We start from the raw sequence: 20056 nt of genomic DNA on the forward strand, positions 1-20056 counted from the left end.
AGGAAGGAGAGCCCGCCACCTTCCGACCTGCCAAACCGCCAGGAAGCTCTTCCTACTGTGGTCAGAATCTCCTGTCCTGCCATTTAAATCCACCGAGTTGGCAGTGGGTTGCCTCCAGCTAAGTCCTACTCACCAAAATTAAGGGCTCAAATGACTCTTGAGTAGGACAGCGGCACTGGACACAAGCCTGCATTTCTTTATTACAGTATTGTTATTATTATCATCAGTAATCCATTTTTATCTTGGTCTAACGCAACACCCCCTGGTAGCTTCAGGCTGGGAAGAGATTTTGTGAGCCTGCAAAGGGGCCCAGAAACAGCGAAGAAGGAGGAGGCAGCAGGCTGGGGTTTGCAAGGCCGGAGAACAAAGCAGCGTTTAGCAGCGCAGACCAGGACCCTCGGGAGTCGGAGGCATTCTTGGATAATTTATTCAGAATTTTGTTTTTGTGTTTTTTTAATATAAACAGTTAATTGTTCAATATTTTACACACAGCAAAGAAAAATCCGTTTGATATTCAAAGATACTCTCTGTACACATCACTGCCTGGGCTCCGATATGAAAAGCACTGACAAAAGAAATAAAAATCAAGTGGGCCTACTCTTTTTCTATGAATTCTTCTCAAAACCATGGCACATATTGATATTGATCCTTTTATTTTAAAAGCAAGAGGTATTTTCTTTCCTTTCTCTCTCTCTCCAATGCCGCCCCTTCTCAGTGTTCGGGGACCATCGTCTGCACGTATGGGGAAAGTGGGGCAGCGGGGTTGGGGGGGGCTGGCTTCTCAGGCACTCCACGGCGGGCTTGGGGAACCCGGCGAGGCCTTTGCTTGGACCTCAGTGGGACCCAGGAGGCGGCCCCCCCTGCCTGCCCGCCTCGCAAGGGGGAAGCCAGCCCAGCTTTCTCCGTGCAAAGATCCGTTAACCTTTCCAACGTTCCTGGACCAGTCCTGAACAGCAGCAGCAGCAGCAGCAACAAAAATAACAAAAAGCAGTGTGTGTTGGTGGCGAGGTGATTTTACCAACAGGCAAGGCGGTGGGAAAATCCCCCTTCTGCTTCCGGGATAGGGCTGAGAAGCGCTTGACGGATTTCCACAGAAATAAACCGGGGTGAAGGAGCACACACAAGAGAGATGGCTGCGTCCAGCAAAAGTCCTAGAGAACACGCAGAGCTCACAGAATCGTAAGGGGCCCCCGGGGGTCATCCAGCCCAACCCCCTGCAACACGAGCAAGAGAACGCCGGCTGACTCCGAAGTGAGCCAGAGTCGCCTCTGTGGGTCTCGCTTGGCAAAACGGAGAGGGATGCTTCTTCCACCCTGCAGGATCCTCCACGGGGTTCGGACAGAACGAAAGGCTGGCGAGACAGAGTTCTCAAGGCAGGTCGGAACTCAAAAACCGGAGTTTGTAACCTTAATGGGAAACAACCTAAACGAAACCCTATTTCAGAAAAGTCTTGCCAGTTGCTTGCAACTATTCCGAAGGGAGGCAAGGCACAACGGAAACTCCCCTCCGTCCTGGCAGGAGGAACAGCACTGGAGGGCAGCTGCTTGATGGTGGCTGCGGGCAGAAGGGGCAATTGGGAAGGCGAGGGAGGGAGAGCAGGCGGAGGACACACAAGCCGAGCAGCCGGCCTGGTTCACTTCCAGTTCACAGCACCTCGTCCGCAATCCTGGCACAAAGCGGTCCGAAGGCCGCGCCCGGCCCTTCCGTTAGACAGCGCGAGGCCCTTGCCTCAGGGGGCAGCAGTGGGATGGCAGCATCAGTTAAGCTACAACGGCCATACAAGAGGGGGACCCTGACCGCCTAGCACCCCATTGCCCCCACTGTACCAGCCTCCACCCTCACCCCTTGGAGCTGCTTCCCTACCCCACAAGACTCGTCTACGCAGCACTGCACCCAACGCAGAAGAGACCCACTGATGCCATCAAGGAACTGGACTTCGTTGGAGATGACCCAGTTTGCCCAGGGCACAAAGAGAGCTTTTTAAAAGCCCTACTGCCAAGGAAAGGTTGCTGGGGGTTGCAGGAGGACAAGCCCCCTTCTCCCCCCCCCCCCCGCGAAGCAAGTGCTCAACCACTGAGCTGAGGTTCTCAGGAGGGGAATCTTTTCAAAAAGGGTTTTTTTCTGTGTGCCTTTCTGCTCTCCCTTCCAGCACCAGCCCCCCCCCCCGGCTCCCCTCAAACGGACAGGCACTCTGGGCCCTTCTCCCCTAAGTGCAAGAGGCTCCGCAATATGGATAGCACCAAAAACTTTTGAAAGGCAACGTGACACATCTCTACCTAGGCTGGCAGATGTGAGGCCTCCTCTCTCTCTCTCTCTGTGCAAACCAGGGCCAGAGGGACTGGAAAGTTCTGGGGCGCTCGAGGCTCGCTAATCTTTCAAACGGGCGCAAATCAAAATTGCAGACTGGCAGGAGAGACTAAGGACCGCCCCCCTTCTAGGCATCATTACACGATGGCCTTAGGGGTGGGTTGACGCCACCCTGCAAAGGTTTCGGGGCTGCTTCGTTCCCAAACATCATACTTCCCGCTCTGTCCCACCAAGAGATGCCCCTGCAGGCGGCAATAAGGCGCCAACATTGAGGAAGCGTCGCAGGAACGCTGCATGGAAGGCCCAGGAGGAGCCCACCACGAATGTGCTATTAATTGTGACCATGGCGCCCACGAAAAACCCCACCGCTCTGAGAGGGCGGCCCTTGAGGCAGCTCCTAACAACGACCCTGCTTTCCTGGGAGAGGCACACAACCCCAAACAAGCTCCCTCTCTCCCCAGCACACCCCCCATCAAATTCAAACCTCCATCCTCCTTGTGCTCAGCATAAAAAAAGAAGATAAATCAAGGTGCATTTTCAACGAAGGCAAACAGAGTGGATTTTTTTGGGGGGGGCACAGAACCACCTATGTGCAATTAGTCTGTTCAGTACCCACAAGGCCTACAGATCTACTTATTCCGTCGACTCGACAAGATCCACATCGGTTTATTTTTCTCAGAACGATTCACATTATAAGGAAATACGGGGTTTTTTTTCTTCCTTTTTTCTCTTTTTTTAAAGAAAAAGCTTATTTCAAATGACACTGAGGTAAGAGAGAGGTTTTGGCGATGCAAATTTCAGCAGGCGAACAATCGCCTGGGACTGAAGAGGAAATCTGAACTGAGGGGGGGGAGAAGGAGGAGCAGAGGGCGGACCCCACAAATTCTGTGGGGCCCACCGACTGGAGCAGAAAAGCTCTAAAGTGCAACACTGGGGAGGTTGGCGGGGGGGGGAACCCTAAAAAAAAAGAAAACCCCAAGGGTTGAAGAGGGTGAAATTCTTGCCCCCACCTCACAGGCGGGAGACACACAGGCAGATTGCACAACTGACCAGGTTTAGCAGGGCAGAAACATTTCCCCAGCCGCCTCCTCCTCCATCTCTGCCTCCCTGGCAAATAATCACAGCATTTGGGCTTATCCCCCCCCCAAAAAAAAGGGGGGCTGAGCAAAGGCACAGGGGGCACAAGGCCAGAGCAAGACTGTTTGCCTACCTAGGCTAGTGTTGTCTGCACAGACCAGCAGCATGCTCTCCAGGCAGGGAGCCCTTTCGCCAGTCCTGCCTGGAGACGCTGCCAGCAGGGCGCGCGCTAGGGACCTTCTGTATGCCAAGCAGGAGCTCTGACGGCGGGGCTGCCTTCCTTCCGGCAAGATGCCAGGCCTCACTATGGCCCTCCATCCGCTGGCAAGCGGCCCCTCAAGAGGGGGGTGTCTCCACCCCCCCCCAGTCTAACCGGACGTCCTGCCTGCAGACCAGCGGCTTGGCCAAGGGGCTGCGGGACCCTAGGAGGCCGTGATGGATCCTGCGGGAACTTCCCACCAAAATTCCCTAGCGTCGTCTGCCAACTTTGCCAAAACAGAAACCCAAACACTTAGCGAGTCTCCCTGTCAGGTCCGCCACCAAGCAAGGCTCCCCCCCCCCACCCTAGAAGGTTTTGGGGTGGGGGGGAATCAACAAAGGCAACAATAATTTATAAGGAGGTTGGCTACCTCGGACTTAAATATGTCACAACAAACATATATATATATATATATTTATGTACACACGCACGGGACGCTAACCGGACAGGGCCCAAAGGGAGGTGGCTCACTCTGTGCTATTTTTAAGCCGCCAAAAAGCACTCGGGGGGGGGATCCTAAAGGGGGGGTTGGCTACTGCTTTGGCTACCTCGCTTTGCTGGGGGGGGGGATGACGACAGGGTGGGGAACCCCTCACCCCCAAAAGTTCTTCAGTATAAAAATAATCTCTTGAGAATCCATTCACTCCGGGGCGGGGGCTGGCTCTCACGCCCCTCCGTGGCTGGAGAGAACGGTTCTGTACAAAAAGACTCGCTCGCTCGCTCCCCCTGCGCACACACACACACACACACACACACACCGATTAACCCATTGAGAAAAGCAGCAGCAGTTGGTCAAATCGGGACAGAAAGACAGATCTGGGTGGGACACGCCTTAAGAGATCCTTCAGATCCTAATTCTTTTAAATAATAAAAAAAGGAGAGAAAAAAAATGGCAAAGGAATCCCCTCCGAAAGAGGGGGACAGGCAAGAAGAGAGGGAACACGTTTCCGCGTTCTGCTTGGGAAGGTGGTTCTGGGCTGTGGGCGCATTAAAGAGCCTCCCCCCACCACCACCGTGGGACTGGAGGCAGGCAGAGGGCTCTCCCCTCTCCCTCCTACTCGCGAGAAGCCCCCTCCCGTCTCAAAGCCACAGCGTTGTGCAAGGGGGATCCGGGCCAGGCGGAAATGCGGCAAAACGGCCGCTTGCGTCTTTCACAGATGAAGGCTGCTGACGGTGAGTCGACGTTTGCGCGCCCCTAACCCCCCCCCTCAAAAAAAACAAAAAACCACCCCGACCCAGAAATACGACACGATTTGGGGGAGAAAAGTCACTGTCCTAGTAGTAGTAGTAATAAGAATAACCTTCCACGACGATTAAAAAGTCCGTCTTTTCTGTAGAAAGCGAGTCCGCGGTGTGTCTGCAAAAATACTGCCAGTCCTGAGATTTGTGTGGGAGAGGAACGGCCGGGGCAGCGGGGGGCGGGGGAGATAAAAGCCGGGTGCGCCCCCACCCCTGCCATTAGGAGGGGCTGGAGCGGGGCATGGAGAGGATGCGGCCGTTCTTCTTGCTGCCGTTCATGTGTGTGTAGGGGACGTGCTCCTCGTAGCTGCCCTTGAGGGCCACCGAGAGGCCGTTGTCCCTGCCCAGGACGCCCTCGTCCCGCTGGGAGTAGGAGGAGGCCGGGTCCAGGGGGATGCTCTCCATGTTCTCAAAGTCCATCTCAAAGTCCTCCGTCTCGGGTGGCTTGTTCTCCTCGCTGTAGAAGAAGGAGACATCCCGGAAGGAGGGGTGCAGCTCGTCCTTCAGCATCTCAATCACCTCCGTGAAGGTCGGGCGCATCTTGGGGTTGTACTGCCAGCACAGCTGCATGAGGTCGTGGCTGCAGGGGGGGGGACAAAGGCGCCGGGGGGTCAATCGGGCAGCTCCCCAAAAACCATTCCGATGCCAAATGGCCATTGCTGCCTCCCCCAGGCCCTCTGTTTCTGGGGTTGCCACTAGCAACCCTGGGGCAAAGAAGGCTGAGACCTCCCCCCCCCCCCGCTAAAAAAAAGGACCTGTGTCCTTTTTTTTGCGCCAAGGGGGCAGGAAAGGTAAGGTGAGGTCAAGGACTCCTGGATGGATAAGTCCAGTCAAAGGCGACTGAGATTGCAGCGCCCACCTCGCTTTCAGGCCGAGGGAGCCGGCGTTTGTCCACAGACAGCTATCAGGGACATGTGGCCAGCAGGACTAAACCGCTTCTGGACCAATGGGACACCGTGACAGAAACCAGAGCAGCGCACGGAAACGCCGTTTACCTTCCCGCCAGAGAGGTACCTATTTATCTACTTGCGCTAGCTTCCGATCTGCTAGGTTGGCAGAAACTGGGACAGAGCAATGGGAGCTCACTCCGTTGTGAGGATTCGAACCACCAACCTTCCCATCAGCAAGCCCAAGAGGCTCACTGGTTTAGAGCACAGTGCTGCCTGGCTGCATGGCATGAATTTGCCACCACTTCCTGAGACCGATGGGCAGGAGGCAAGGAGCCTGCCAGCAGGTGGCGCCAGAGCCCGCTTCTTCTCCCCTGACTCCACCATAAGGGACCAGCCTGAGAAACTGGCTGGCAGGGCAGAGGGAGCCTGTTCCCCCTAATGGAGTGAACCCTGGACTGTCCCCACCTGGGAGCAAAGGAGTTGCCTGGTGCCCCACCCACCCACCCGGAGGGGCACCCAGAGGGCGGCCCCGGCCTCCCCTCCCCGACTCACAGCCTCTCGGTGCAGTTCTCCGGCTGCTCCAGGCACCCGCCGTCCATGACGAACTTGAGGACCTGCTCGTTGGAGAGGCCTTGGTAAGGCTGCTCGGCCAGGCTGCTGATCTCCCAGAGGACAACGCCAAAGGACCTGGGGGGGGGGCACAGGAGGGTGAGGGCCAGGAAGCAGAGGGGACTCCCCAGGCAGAGGCTGTCCCTCAGGCAGCCGTTCCAGGGTGCCCACCCCCTCCCGCAAGGCTGGAGTCCCTGGCTCCCCGAGGGCACTGCTGGAGGAGAAGGACTCTCCGCACAAAGGGCGCAGAAAGACCCCCGGCCTTAAAGCTTGCAGAGCTGCTGCCAGTCAGTGCAGACCACACTGTTGTGACTCGGGAGAGGGCGGCTCCCCACACTTCCATTCAGAGCCTTGGAGACTGGAACGAGCTGGGCAGCGGCGGCACGGCACCCGCTTCGCATGCAGAAGGTCCCAGGTTCAGTCCCCAATGAGGGCACCTGTCTGTCTCGAGAGACAATGGAGCACACCTCCGGGGGTGAGGCCAAACTACTGTGTTAGCAGCACCGAAGTGACTTCCCTGGGGCGTAATCTGGGCCGTGTGTCTGGAGATCCTGGGCTGCCCAGACGGCAAGACCCCCCTCTTGGCCAAAGGGAAGCAGAGTGAGATGTCCGGCACCTGCTTGGTTGCAGGAGTTGCCAGAAGGAGCCACCCAACTGCCTTAGGGACTCCGCTCTGGATTTGGGTGGGGTTTACTCCCCAGCCTCTTCTCCCCAAATACCCCACATGGCAGCGGAGGTTTCGGATCAGAGTTTCCCTTCTCCCCAATGGGCTCCCTTCCCAGGATGGGCCGGGACAAAGACCCCCTGCCTGAAACTCTGCAGAGCTGCTGCTGCCAGCCAGAGTTAATAATAATAATAATAATAATTTTTATTTATACCCCGCCCTCCCCAGCCAAGGCCGGGCTCAGAGCGGCTTACAAGCAATAATAAAAACAAGTTAAATGATTACAACTTAAAAACAAAATTAAAAAATACAACATTAAAATATTGAAACATTAAAATATTATAATGTAGCCTCATCGCAGAGGGAGAAGGAAAAGAGAAAAGAGAGGGAGGGAGGGAATCAAATTGGCTCCAAGCCAAAGGCCAGGCGGAACAACTCTGTCTCACAGGCCCTGTGGAAAGAAATCAGATCCTGCAGGGCTCTGGTCTCATGAGGCAGAGTGTTCCACCAGACCGGAGCCAGAGTTGAAAAGGCCCTGGCTCTGGTCGAAGCCAATCTAACTTCCTTAGGGCCCGGGACCACTAGGGTGTTGTTATTTATGGACCTTGAGACTCTCCATGGGGCATACCGGGAGAGGCGGTCCCGTAGGTACGAGGGTCCTAGGCTGTGAAGGGCTTGAAAGGTCAAAAGCAGCACCTTAAACCTGACCCTGTACTCCACCGGGAGCCAGTGCAGCTTGAAAAGCACTGGGTGAATATGCTCCCATGGCAGAGACCCCGTGAGGAGTCTCGCTGTGGCATTCTGCACCCGCTGGAGTTTCTGGGACAGCTTCAAGGGCAGCCCCGCGTAGAGCGAATTACAGTAGTCAAGTCTGGATATGACCGTCGCATGGATCACTGTGGCCAGGTCGGGGCGGGAAAGGTAATATTGAGTTGGCAATATTGAGCCAGATGGCCTGACTCGGGACAAGAGCGGCTTCCTACGGCCTCTTAGGCCCGTGAGGAGAGCCAGCGTCCTCCTGCATGCGGCCAGGGAGGGGGGCTCTGAGCAGCCCCGGGGGGTTGGGGGTGCTCCCCACTCACCAGACGTCAGAGCAGGCGGTGAAGACGCCGTCCTTCAGCGACTCGGGGGCCATCCAGCGCACGGGGAGGAGCCCCTTCCCTCCTTTGCGGTAGTAATCCGTCTCGTAGATGTCCCTGGTCATGCCAAAGTCTGGGGGTTGGGGGGAGAGAGAGGCAAAGGGGGGAGAGCTCAGAGCTTCCCTCAAGGACGTGTGTCTGCAGGGGCATGGCTGGGGGGGACCCGTCCTGGGGGGCCACATTTGGACCCCAACCCAGAGGCCCCCACCACCCCTGAATGCACGGGGCCTCCTCAACGCTCGCCTGCTGTCCGGAGACCTCCGTTATTCGGTGATCTGGGAAAAGGCCTTTGGAAACGATGCAATACTGAATGGTTTAGTTTATGTAAAATATGCAGGGATTTATGCTCCGCTAAATGAACCATGGAAAGAGAAGAAGGGAAGTCGCTGATATTTTAAGGTTGTCTAAATGAATATTCTAAATTGTAAAATTGTGTGCTTATTTTTGGGGGTGTTGCTATTGGGTTGTTTTTATTTTCATTAGGTATTTTGTGGTTTGATTTTATTCTGTGAACTGCCCTGAGACCCCTGGGTATAGGGCGGTATGTAAACAAAAGAAAACAAAACAGAAAACAGAAAAGTGTGCGGGCACACACACACACACACACACACACACACACACACACATTAAAGGCCTTTGCAGTGGGGGCACCCCAATTATGGAATAACTCCCCAATCCCCCAACCCCAATGTATTTCTTGTAGGATATGGAGAGTTCAGTGTGTTTTACTGCTAGAAATGTCACTCAAGGAGGACACGCGTCTTTCTGGCTCTCCCTTTGGCCGTCTCAGCTGTGGGGCTCGTGCCGGGCTCAGAGAGGGGCTCGGAATGAATCCCTTTTGGGGTCCTCTCCCCGCCCCCCAGGAGGAAAGCCGCCCCACCTCCGATCTTGACGGTGAAGTCCTCGGCCACCATGCAGTTTCTGGCAGCCAAGTCCCGGTGGACGAACTTCTTGGCGTTCAGGTAGGCCATGCCGTCGGCGATCTCTGCCGCCATCTGGATCATCTCCTGGAGGGTGGGCGGGGGGCGGCCGGGGTTGTTCTGGGGGAGCCGAGAGGAGGCGGCGTGAGCAAAAGGGGGGCCCAGCTTCTCTGCCTCGCCAACCCCCCAAAAACCCCCACACTGGGCTGCTACCTCTGCATCCGGGCGCAAGGACCTCAGGTAGCTCTTCAGGTCTCCGTGAGCCATCAGCTCCATGACCACCAGGGTGGGCTGCCCTTTCGACACCACCCCTAAGAGGCGGACCTGGGGAGGAGAAGGAGGGCGAGAGGGAAGGGCCCGTCAGCCAAGGAAGAACCCCGCAGCAAGCGGAGGAAGGGCCCGGCCGCCTGTCCCCTCGGTGGCCAAAGGACCTGAAGGGCCAAGGAATCGGTCTTCCCTGCTTGCAACTGACCCCCCTGAGGAGCAGTCTTCTCAGCCCTCCCACCACCCCCGTATCCCAGGGGGTTGGGCTGGATGACCCTCGGGACCCCTCACCACATGGTGGCAGCTGAAGCCTTTCATGACGGAGGCCTCGTTGAGGAACTCAATGCGCTCCCGCAGGCTGGCCGACTCGTTCACCGTCTTGACGGCCACCCGCATCTCCGCCTCGCCCTTCACGATGTCCTTGGCGATGCCCTCGTAGACCATCCCAAAGGAGCCCTGGCCCAGCTCCTGCAGGAGGGAGATCTTCTCGCGGGGGACCTCCCACTCGTCGGGGATGTACACTGCAAGTCGGGGAAAGAGGGGAGCGGGTTGGGCTAGATGGCCCTCGGGTCCCTTCCAGGCTTGGGCTCTCTAGGAGGGCAGAGGCCGGCCCAGGGGAGAATGGCACGCAGCCCAGCTCAGCGTCCCAGAAGATTCTCTCCAGCTCGGTTCTGGTCCGAGTCCGGAGGCACCTCAACGCTTCCCAAGGGAAGGAGTATCTGTTTCTTCCCAGTGGATCGCGCCCTCCCTGAGCCAAAGAAGGAGGAGAGGAAGGGCCCCGCCGCCTCGGCCTGCCACTCACCATCATTCGCACTGAGATACTCCGGGTTGGAGGAGGCGTAAAGCGGCCCCGTCGGTCCTTCCTTTTGCCTGGGGGGGGGGGAGGAAGCACAGGAGAGGTGCCTGTCACCCATCGGGGATCCCAAAAACCAGAGCGGCAATGGCTGTGCGTGTGAGAGGGGCATGCATGGGCACGGAGGGGCCTGCGTAATCCAAAAGGACTCGAGTGATCGCCTAAAGGCGCAAGGAGGTTTCTAGTCCTCAGGACGGTGCATGTGTGTGTTTTGTGGCACTTAAAGGGACATGCTCAAGCAAAACCAGGGGATAGGAAAGGAAGGAAGGAAGGAAGGAAGGAAGGAAGGAAGGAAGGAAGGAAGGAAGGAAGGAAAAGCTTCATAATAAAGCCTTGAAAAGAAAAAGCAAAACCAGGTGAGGGCATGTGACCCCACACACTCAGCCTATGCAATGCTTATTATTATAAGAAGAAGACGAAGAAGAAATTAACTGATACCTCGCCTTTTCCCCTACCAGGGACTCAAGGCGTCTAACAGATAAAACAAGAACAGCTAAAACCCTTTTTTTGGAGGGGTGGGAAATGTTGCTGCCCGGTCCGCGAGGGGGAAGAAGGCGCTGCCCCACCAGCTGTAGTGGGGAAAGCTTTTCGTGGATCGGGAGGGGAAGGCGGTGTCCTTGGTTGCGGCTGCAAGCACCTGCCAGCTCCACCCCCCCTGCCGCAAGAAGTCCAGAGTCTATGGGGAGGGAATCTGCAAACGAGGGGCAACCCCACCTTTTCTTGATGAAGATGTAGGCGCCTCCGATGACCCCCAGGAAGAAGACGGCGAAGATGATGGGGACGATGATGCTCACCAGGTTATTGTTGGGGGGGACTGCAGTGGGGGAGAGAGAGGGGGGACCAGGTCAGGTTGGGGTAAAAAGGACTCACCTCCCCCATCACCCCCCCAAAGCGTTTTGTGCCCTGCCCCTTTCTCTCACCCCCCACAAAAGGGCACACAACCTCTCTCACATATAGAAGAGGCTCCTCTGACAGCAACAAGCAAGTCCTGCTTTCATGGCATCGGGCCCCGTCCTGAGGAACCCTCTGCCACTACAGATCCCGCAGCAAGCGCCTGCTGTTCAAACTCCCAAATGCCCACTGAAAACTCTCCCTCCGTGGGCAATTTAGGGTTCATCTTTCCACATTTTAATATTTTAATGTTTCATTATTTTAATGTTGTATTTTAATTTTGTTTTTAAGTTGTAATCATTCAACTTGTTTTTATTATTGCTTGTAAGCCGCCCTGAGCCCGGCCTTGGATGGGGAGGGCGGGGTATAAATAATAATAATAATAATAATTACAGCCGCTTGGTACCCAATTGCGGCTTTTCTATGTGGCTCTGTTGCTGTAAACCGCTTTGATATATTTGATGGATTTATAAATGCTTTATCGATGTAAATACCTCAAATCGGTATGTACGCACATGCCACAGACACACACAAAGTATGAAATGATGTGGGTCTCCAGCTGCTTTTGGACTACACCTCCCATCATCCCAGGACTAGCCAGGGATGATGGGAATCATAGTCCCAAAGCAGCTGTCTGGAAAGCCCTAATCTACAGTCGCATGACTGCCCGCCTGCCTGCAGAGAGGACCATGCCCCCTGGGTGGGTGGTTGTGGGAGCCAAGCTCCTTCTCCGTGCCCCCCTGCCCCTCCCCAGGATCTTACAATAGTCGTAGACGTAGAAGTAGATGGGCTCCGTCCAGGAGCCGTTCCCCGCCAGGGACGTGGCTCGCACCCGGACGCTGTAGTTGCCTGTCTGCAGCCCCGTCAGCTTGCAGCCCTGCTGAGCGGCGAACTTCAGGCGAGAGAGGCAGTAGCGCTGCTCCTGTGGGGAGACGGCATGCTCAGTGGGGGTTTCCTGGCACCCCCCACCCCCCATCCTTCAGAGCAGCGGCTTGCACAGCCCTGGGTGGATCACAGCGCTGAGGGAGCGCCAGGAAGGGTTTTCGTAACCTATTGGGGAAATGGCGCTTTCCTGATCACGCTACTGGCAGTCGGAGAAGGTTAAGAACGGCATATCGCATGCGCATCCTCTGGGGCGGAAAGCCAGAAAAGGGAGAGAGGGGAAGAAAGGGGTCCTCACCTCCGAATCTCCGAGGCGCCCGTAGTTCACCTCGTAAAGGATGATCAGCCCATTGGGCTCCCTTGGCTCCTGCCAGCGCAGGTGGACCACGTTCTTGTCCAGCTCGTGGGTCACGGGCCCCACAATGTCGTCGGCTTTCGCTGGGAACACAACCAAGAGAAAAGGCTTGCTTAGCGCGAATCTGGACAACCAACGCGAGAGCCAGCGGGTAGGAGACCTGGGTTCAAAGCCCCGCTCCGTCATGAAACTCAAACAGCGAAGCTGACTTCACAGGGTTGTTGGGAGGACAGAAATGGAGGAAAGAGAGAATCTCGTGCGCCAGCTTCTCAGAGGGAGAAATAATGGTGGTAATAATAATAATTTTATTATTTGCACCCGGCCCATCCGGCTGGGTTTCCAGCATGTATATAAAAACACAATAAAACAAGCAATGTTCAGGAGCTTCTCCATATGGAGAGCCAGCGCAGTGTAGTGGTCGGAGTGTCAGACCTGGGAGACCCCAGGGTTCGAATCCCCACTCAGATCACTGGGTGACCTTGCAGTCACTGCCTCTTGGCCTACCTCGCAGGATTGTTGAAAGGATAAAATGGGGGCGATCTGCGTGTGCCACCACCGTGAGCCCCTCAAGACGGAAACGTGGCCATCAGTGAGGAAGACGAGGGTGCGATGCACACGCCGTGCAACCCGGGCCAGGCGCCCGGCGCTCACCTTCCGGCATGGTCCTGGCGCTGACGTAGGCCTCGCTGCTGCACTCCTGGGGCACCTCGTGGTTGCAGGCCTGGATCTTGATGCGGTAGCCGGTGAAGTGCTGCAGGTTGGAGATGACGATGGACTCCTTGAAGACCACCTTGGAGAAGGGCTTGGGCTCCGGGGAGCTGGCGGGGGCCACCGTGGAGCCGTTCCCAAAGGCCGGTAGCGTCGGGGATGGGGTGGTGCTGTTGGCCGGGGCGCCCAGGTCCCTCCGGCGCCGCATCACCGACGGCCTGCAGAGAAGGGGAAAGAGAGAGGAGTCGGTTGGAGCCCCGGTTCCAAAAGCGGGCAGCCGGCCGGGCAGCTCAGAAACAAACTGGAGCCACCATGACAGTGTCTCGTCCCTTTGGGATTCCCTTTGGGGCAGGAGTGGGCACTGGGGGAAAGAGGGGCTTTTCTTTGGCCCTTCTGAGGGTCCCCCCACTTTTAAAAAAGAGTTCTCCGCTCCCTGAGCTCAGACTTTGCCCATTAGTCTTGACTGGTTTTCCTTTTTTAAAACATCAAATTTAATACAATTTCCCCCCAAAGTTGACTTCCTGCTCTCCGTCCTGGATGCGTCTCACGCCTCCACCATCCATGCTCAATATTACATTCTTTTTTAGCTTTTTATTTATACTTTTCAAATGTATACGTTTTCATTCATTTTACAATCAATTTAACATTTCAAAACTTGACTTCCTTCCCCCTCTCTCTGTGGTTCCTTAAATTTATTTTTAAAATATTATTCTGCATATGCACATTCCTTTAACTTGCTTAATTATCTGCTGCAAATACGCCGCACGATATCGCATCTTCATTTCCGATTCACAATCGGCTCCTCGCATCTGGTCAAGGGATGTGTGACCCCTTTGGTTCTTCAAGGGTGCGTGGCCTCGCCTTGCAAGCGCGCGGGCAGAAATGGATCCGCCAGCAGCCTCGGCTCAGCCTCTGGGTTTTAAAACATTCCCAGGAAGGGGCTCTGGGAGCAGAGAGGGCTCCCTTTCCGGCGGGATTACTCATTAATCCTGGGGTTGTGAGCAGCACAAGCGCCCGGCTGGACTGTGCCCCCTTCCGCAGCGGGGCAGGGTTCACAGGCTCCGTCACGCACCCCACACCTTCCCCTGCCCAAAGATCCAAGGGCACAAACAAACACCTTCCTTTGGGTTCAATACTGCCTGCACAGACTGGCAGCAGTGGCTCTGATGGGTTTCAGGCTCAGGGCTCTCAGGGAGACGCCACTGGGGATTGAACCCGCGCCCGTCTGCGTGCAACACAGGGGCTCTAACCACCGAGCCGCAGCAGGTCAAGCGCGGTTATCATCCTCTTGGGTCTGACCTGACACAGGCCTACAGAGCCATTTGACCCAGCATTGCCTGCACTGGCCGGCAGCAGCGGCAGGTTGTTCTTCCACTTGCGCTTCCTGCTCCCACACCTGAGCCAGAAAGTGGGGTGGGGGTGAGGATCCGCGCTCAGCCTCTTACTTGGGGACAAAGACAATGTCGTGGAGGTAGTTCTCGAAGACCTTCCGGAAGGCGGACTCCTCCGTCTCCTTCATGATCTGCGACTCGGTCTTGGGGCAGGGGCAGCACTCCAGGCTGGGCTCCTCGCTGTTGCTGTCGTTTGGCTTGTGGGGGGAGTCCTCCGACTCCAGCGGGGGGGACCACGTCCGAGAAGGGAGCTTCAAGCCTGCGGGGAGGGGAGGTTGTGAGGCCAAGCCATGGAGACGGAGCCCCAGAGCCCCAGGCAGCCAGATCCAGGCAGACTCTGGACAGTCCCCCCACTCCCTCTGTCGCAGAGATGGAGAACCCTTTTCTTTAGATAGATAGATTCCTTTTCTAACTCGTGATAAGCAGCAGCGACAACAGTCGAGAAAACAGAAAAGAGGAGAAGAGGGGGCAGGAGTTTTACCTGGGGGAAATTCCCCCCCCCCCAAGGCCCACCCTGCCACCCTGGGGGTCAGGAGCACCCGGCCTTGATTCAAGGAAGCCCAAGCAGCGGGTCTAGCCCCAAGGAGGCAGTTGCGGGGTCGGAAGGTGTCTGCCTTCCCCAGCAGTCTAAGGCGCCATCACCTGGTCTCTCGCTGCGCCACCCTTTTTTATTTTTCTTCTGGCCCTGGGAGACCAGTGAAGAGGGGAGCCGGTTGCAGCAGGAGAGGGAGACCCCTGTGACTTCATCTCTGCCTCTTGGCTTCCCTCCTCTCCACCCTCAGCTTCTGCATCTACGCCTGGACTGCTCTCTGCCACAGAATCTCCCCGCTCACCAAACCCTGTTTCCTCTCCGGTTTCCAACACCGCCTCTTCCCCACCTCCGCTCCCCGAGCTCTGTGCCACTAGGTGGGACCCAGGCAGGCGGGCAGGGCAGTGCCAGCGGCTCACCCTTCAGGCAGTAGTCCAGCTCGTAGAGCTCACTGTCCTCGGGCTGCTTTTCCCAGGAGACCTTGTAGTGTGTGATGTTCCCATTGGGGTCGGAGGGCGGCTTCCACTTCAGGAAGATCTGCGAGGAGCAGTTGGACACCGAGATGGGGTCCAGGGGGACGGTGGGCACTGCGGGGGGCGGAGAAGAGAGACAAAATGTCACCCCAGGGCAATCCCCCCTCTCATCCCAGCCCCCCGCTTCCAACCGTGGACAGCCTCTCACCCGAGGCGTTGGTCTGGACGTAGATGATCTCACTCTTGGCCCCGTAGGACTTGCGCTCGTCCGAGTGGGTGATCAGGGTCTTGACGAAGATGGCGTACTGCGTCCAGGGCTTGAGGCCGCGCAGAAGGTGGCCCGGCTTGGTGTCGCTGTTGCGGGGAGGCGGCTCGACGTCCATCACCGTCCAGCTGTTGGCGCCGCAGACGTCCTGCCCATCAAACTCCGTCACGTTCCGGAAGGGGCTGGGGGGGAAGAAAAGGCCAAAAGGAGGAAACGGCTTTTATTTCAGAAAGACACACCTGCAGAGAGAATTATGCTTTGGTGGAGAGATGTGAAAACGGCAAAAGGCTGTGTGAAAGCCTGTTGCAGAAATGAATTAAGGTCACGGAAATTTTTAGAAACGGAGCCGGTTTGGCTGCAGCTGCTCTTCCCGCGTTCTGGCTTTTATTTCAAGCGCTGCCTCTGCCGATCCTTCAATCCCAGCTACAGAAATGGCAAAATCTACTTGCCAACTTCATTTTAGGGGGCAGCCCTCCAAACTCTGCATTGCCCAAGACAGGATAAGGTGTCGTCCTCTTCCTCCTTTAAGTTATTTTGCAGAGAAGCCTTTCAACTTAAATAATGCACGTTCTTAGCGATTTGCTGGGGATCTTGCGGGTTCAAGTGAAATCACTCTGCGCCACTCCTTCAAATAATGCCCAGCCTTTTTAAAATCCTTCTTGGGCGAGGATTGGGAAAATACACGGTCTCTTTCCTCAGTTGACTTTTAGGGTATAGAAGAGAGCGTGGTCACATTTAGTTCGGACTACATTCCCTTTTATTCCTAGACTGGACCATCCTCTTCCTCTGCCCCAGCTGCAACAGAACATGTCTCTCCCGCATGGGTCTCCGCGGCCACAGCTCTCTCTGATCAAGCTGGACATGTGTGTTATAGAATCCTGGAATTGAAGGGTTGGAAGGGACCCCCCCCCCGTGCCATCTAGTCCAACCCCCGGCAACGCAGGAATCCCAGCCAGAGAACCCCTCTCCCCCCAAGACCCAAAGTGCAGAAAGGAGCTTCCTGCCCCACTTTACTCACGCTTCCCTGTACAAGAGCATGAAGCCCAGGAGGTCGCGGAAGTCCAGCGGCCAGTAAGGCTCCCACTTGACCATGATCTTGTCGCAGGTGGTCTTGATGTAGGAGAACCTGAGCACTTCGCTCTCGCCTGCAGGAAGGGCGGAAAAGGCGTGTTGGAGACGGGAGAGCCTGGCTAAGGACGCACCGGGGGGGGGCTCAGGTCATTCATTCATTTGGATCGTCTAACTTTATGTTGTGAACCACAAACCAGGTGGGAGGCCCTTAAGCGGAACCCCAGTCCAAGAGCACGCTCCCCGCCTCTCTATTTCTCCCCCTCTGTCTTCCTCTTTCTCTCCCTTCCTCTCTCCCTTTCTCTCCCCCTCTCTTTCTCTCCTTCTCTCCCTTTCTTCTCTCCCTCTTTCTCTCAATCTTCCTCTCTTTCTCTTTCTCTCCCTTTCTTCCTCTCTTTCTCTCCCTTTCTCTCTCTCCTCTTCCTCCTTCTCTCTCTCTTCCTCTACCTCTTTCTCTCTCCTCTCTCCTCCTGTCCCTTTCTCTCCTCTTCCTCCTTCTTTCTCTCCTTTTCTTTCTTTCTCTTCCTCCCCCTTTCCCCCCCCCTCTCTCTCTCTCCTGGAGGCTGTCGGTGCCAAGGGAGGCCCCTGGGAGGAGAAGCTGCCCCGCGTTCTGCCAGCCTGGCAGGCGCTGCAAGAGGGAGGGAGCCGAGACTGAGCAAACATATAGATCGTACACACAGAGGAGGCGCCGGCCAGGAGGGAAAGAGGAAGACAACCCCGGAAGCGATCCTCTGGGAGAGCAGAGGGAGGGTGTCGGGTGTGCACAGGGTTCGACCCCACCTCCAAGTGGAGTAGGGCAGGCTTAATGGGGCTTTTTATTATTAGTATAACAAAGCTCAGGCCCAGGAGCTTGAAGAGCAGCCCTTCTGGTCTCAGGAAGCCAGCGGCGCATGGGGGGGCCCCACACCCCTGACCCACAGCACCCTTGGGTCCTGCTTGGGGGTCTTTCCTCTGGCCTGATCCCGCCAATGCCGCCACCAGGCTCTTCTGAAATGCCCTTCTACAGAGCTCTTCTACCTCACTGCTGTCCAGACTGACTGGCAGCAGCAGCTCTCCAGGGAGATGCCCCTGCAGGCAGAACTTGGGACCCACTACTTGGCTGCTGAGACACGGCCCTTTCCTGCGAGTTACTCCAAAGCAGAAGCCAAGACTCCAGTCCTCAAGGTTCCAGATGAAGAAGTGATTCAAACAGGGCAATCGGAAGCTGCCTGCTACCTCTCCCTCTGAAGCATCTAGCTCCGTATCTCCTGCTCAGACTGGCAGCAGTCCTCCGGGGTTTCAGGCAGGAGCTGCTGGGAAAACTGCCGCGATTCGAACCTGGGACCGTTGTGCGTGCAAAAGCGCAGTGCCCACCCCTCGGCCGCCCCGCTTACAAGAGGCCTGGTCGCCGTTGGTCTTGAGGGCGATGTCGTTCTTCTCCTGGCGCCCCTTGGCCCCCGAGATCTCCTCCATCTTGTCGATTTCGGACAGGCAGAGCTTGGGGTTGTAGTGGAAGAAGAGCTTCCCGCGGGCTATGGTAAGGTTGTGCTTGCTCCAGTCCCACAGCTGGCGCAGGTTCTGGTTGTCCAAGGCGTAGAAGGAGTAGTTCCTGGCGGGGAGGGGGAAAGAGCAAGGTGACTACGGCCGGGGGGAGAGGGGAGAGAGGTCCCCTTGGCCAAGCGGGGGAAGCGGGCTGCCAGGGAAGGGAACTCTTCCTTCAAAGAAAAAACGGATCCCCAGTGAGGCACTGAAGGCCCCTGCCTTCCCACAGCCGCCTAAATCTTGTCCTTCCCCAGCAATCTGAGACTTCTCCGCCTCGACTGCCTTTGCTCTGCCCTCTTCATCCCTCTCCCGGTTGCAGCAGGAGAAGAAGACGCCCTGGCTTCTTCTCCAGCCGGACTCCTCTCTGCCTCTTTTTCCTTTAGAAATTTATTTATTCGGTTTTTCAGATTAAAACTTTACAGTCGTATCTCCAACATACAACATTAAAACAAGATAGCTGCCCAGAGTGGCTGGGGAAACTCAGCCAGATGGGCAGGGTATAAATAACTAATAATAATAATAATAATAATAATAATAATAATAATTCCAAGGAATCTCTTGCACTCCCCCCTCTGTGGGTCCTATTGTTAATCATTTCCTCTTGCATCTTTTATGATATTCCAAATCTTTTACCTCTCCGCTGTGTCCAAAACTCACCCTTAAACTACAAGCGTTATTCCAATCCTACTAATGATTTTAACTGTTTACAATGGTCTTTCAGATACAACTGTTTACTTTAAGGGTGGCTGGGGAAACCCAGTCAGATGGGCAGGGTAGAATTAGAATTAGAATTATTCCCCATTCCTTATTTAAATTTTGGTCTTCCTGATTTCTGATTCTTCCGGTCATTTGGGGCACAAAGCTCTGAAGCTGAGCTACAGCTTCTTGCCAAGCAAACAGTGGGTCTACTCTGAGTAGCGCTCACTTGGCGACGCCAGTGTTTGTTCCCTATCTGTTTTTGGACATGTCCAACCCCCCTTTTCTTCCAGGGAGCTCAGGCTGGTGTGCGTGTCCCGTCCCCCCATTTGATACCCACACCGCCCCTGCAAGGCAGGCCAGGGCGGAGCCGCACAACCCAGCGAGGATCGGAGCCCTGCTCCTAGCCGTCCCTTCCCAGGGGCCCCACTCACCCGGCTTCCAGGGCCTCCCCTCGGATCAGGTGGAGCTTCCGGAAGAAGGAGAGGGAGACCAGGGCGTAGGAGCGCCGGATCTTCAAGTAGCCCGTGATCTCCTCAATCAAGCCGAGGTTGGCCTCCAGCTCAGCCGCAATGTTGCCTGCAGGGAGGATGCAGAGGCGTGGGCTGAGCCAGCCTAGAAACTGGCTGCCCTCCTGCTTCACAGGCTCACGGAACTGCGGGGTGGGAAGGGACCCCCAAAGGTCATCCAGCCCAACCCCCTTGGCAATGCAGGAATCTCGGATGAAGAATCCCTGGAGGACGCCCCCCCCCCAGCTCTGCTTCAAAACCTCCAAGGAAGGAGAGTCCACTACCGACAAAAAGAGTCCACAGAAAATTCTCCAAGGGGCAGGAAGATTCAAGAAGCATTTGGGCGTATTCTAGTATCAAAATAATTCTTTTCCCATTGGCAGAATATGGATAGATATCTTTTCGAAATGAGAGCACCCAAGCGATACGGAGGCCGATCCTAGTTCTGGGGTTTCCCCAAAGGGATTTCTTATCGGTAAAAAGCTTGGAGTGGTGTGAAGAAATTTTCTGCCCTAACTTTTAGTCGGAATTGCCTTTCTTGGAAGAC

The 20056-nt window shown here is 55.9% G+C and overlaps 1 protein-coding gene across 2 annotated transcripts in view; it reads right to left on the minus strand.

Annotated features, from left to right (window-relative positions):
• Positions 1-411: 411 nt before the first annotated feature.
• The window catches only part of INSR (insulin receptor), a 53284-nt gene continuing 33639 nt past the window's right edge, over positions 412-20056 (minus strand). Inside the window, exons 5-22 of one of the 2 annotated variants that reach the window (XR_013834548.1) lie at positions 19435-19579; positions 18157-18371; positions 16734-16860; positions 15659-15897; positions 15397-15564; positions 14503-14707; positions 13001-13275; positions 12293-12432; positions 11875-12034; positions 10936-11035; positions 10171-10238; positions 9660-9889; positions 9318-9428; positions 9065-9224; positions 8128-8257; positions 6325-6459; positions 4382-5462; positions 412-4323 (exon numbers count right to left, since the gene is read on the minus strand). Coding sequence is in view for 1 of the 2 variants with exons in the window: in XM_079960445.1 (XP_079816571.1) it covers positions 5102-5462; positions 6325-6459; positions 8128-8257; positions 9065-9224; positions 9318-9428; positions 9660-9889; positions 10171-10238; positions 10936-11035; positions 11875-12034; positions 12293-12432; positions 13001-13275; positions 14503-14707; positions 15397-15564; positions 15659-15897; positions 16734-16860; positions 18157-18371; positions 19435-19579 (2969 nt within the window). In the remaining variant the exon portion in view is untranslated. Of the gene's footprint in view, positions 5463-6324; positions 6460-8127; positions 8258-9064; positions 9225-9317; positions 9429-9659; positions 9890-10170; positions 10239-10935; positions 11036-11874; positions 12035-12292; positions 12433-13000; positions 13276-14502; positions 14708-15396; positions 15565-15658; positions 15898-16733; positions 16861-18156; positions 18372-19434; positions 19580-20056 lie in introns of both variants that reach the window. The other variant, XM_079960445.1, reaches the window with a different exon arrangement.

The sequence above is a fragment of the Podarcis cretensis genome (genome assembly GCF_951804945.1).
Source record: "Podarcis cretensis genome assembly, chromosome: 18".
Classification (NCBI taxonomy): Eukaryota; Metazoa; Chordata; class Lepidosauria; order Squamata; family Lacertidae; genus Podarcis; species Podarcis cretensis.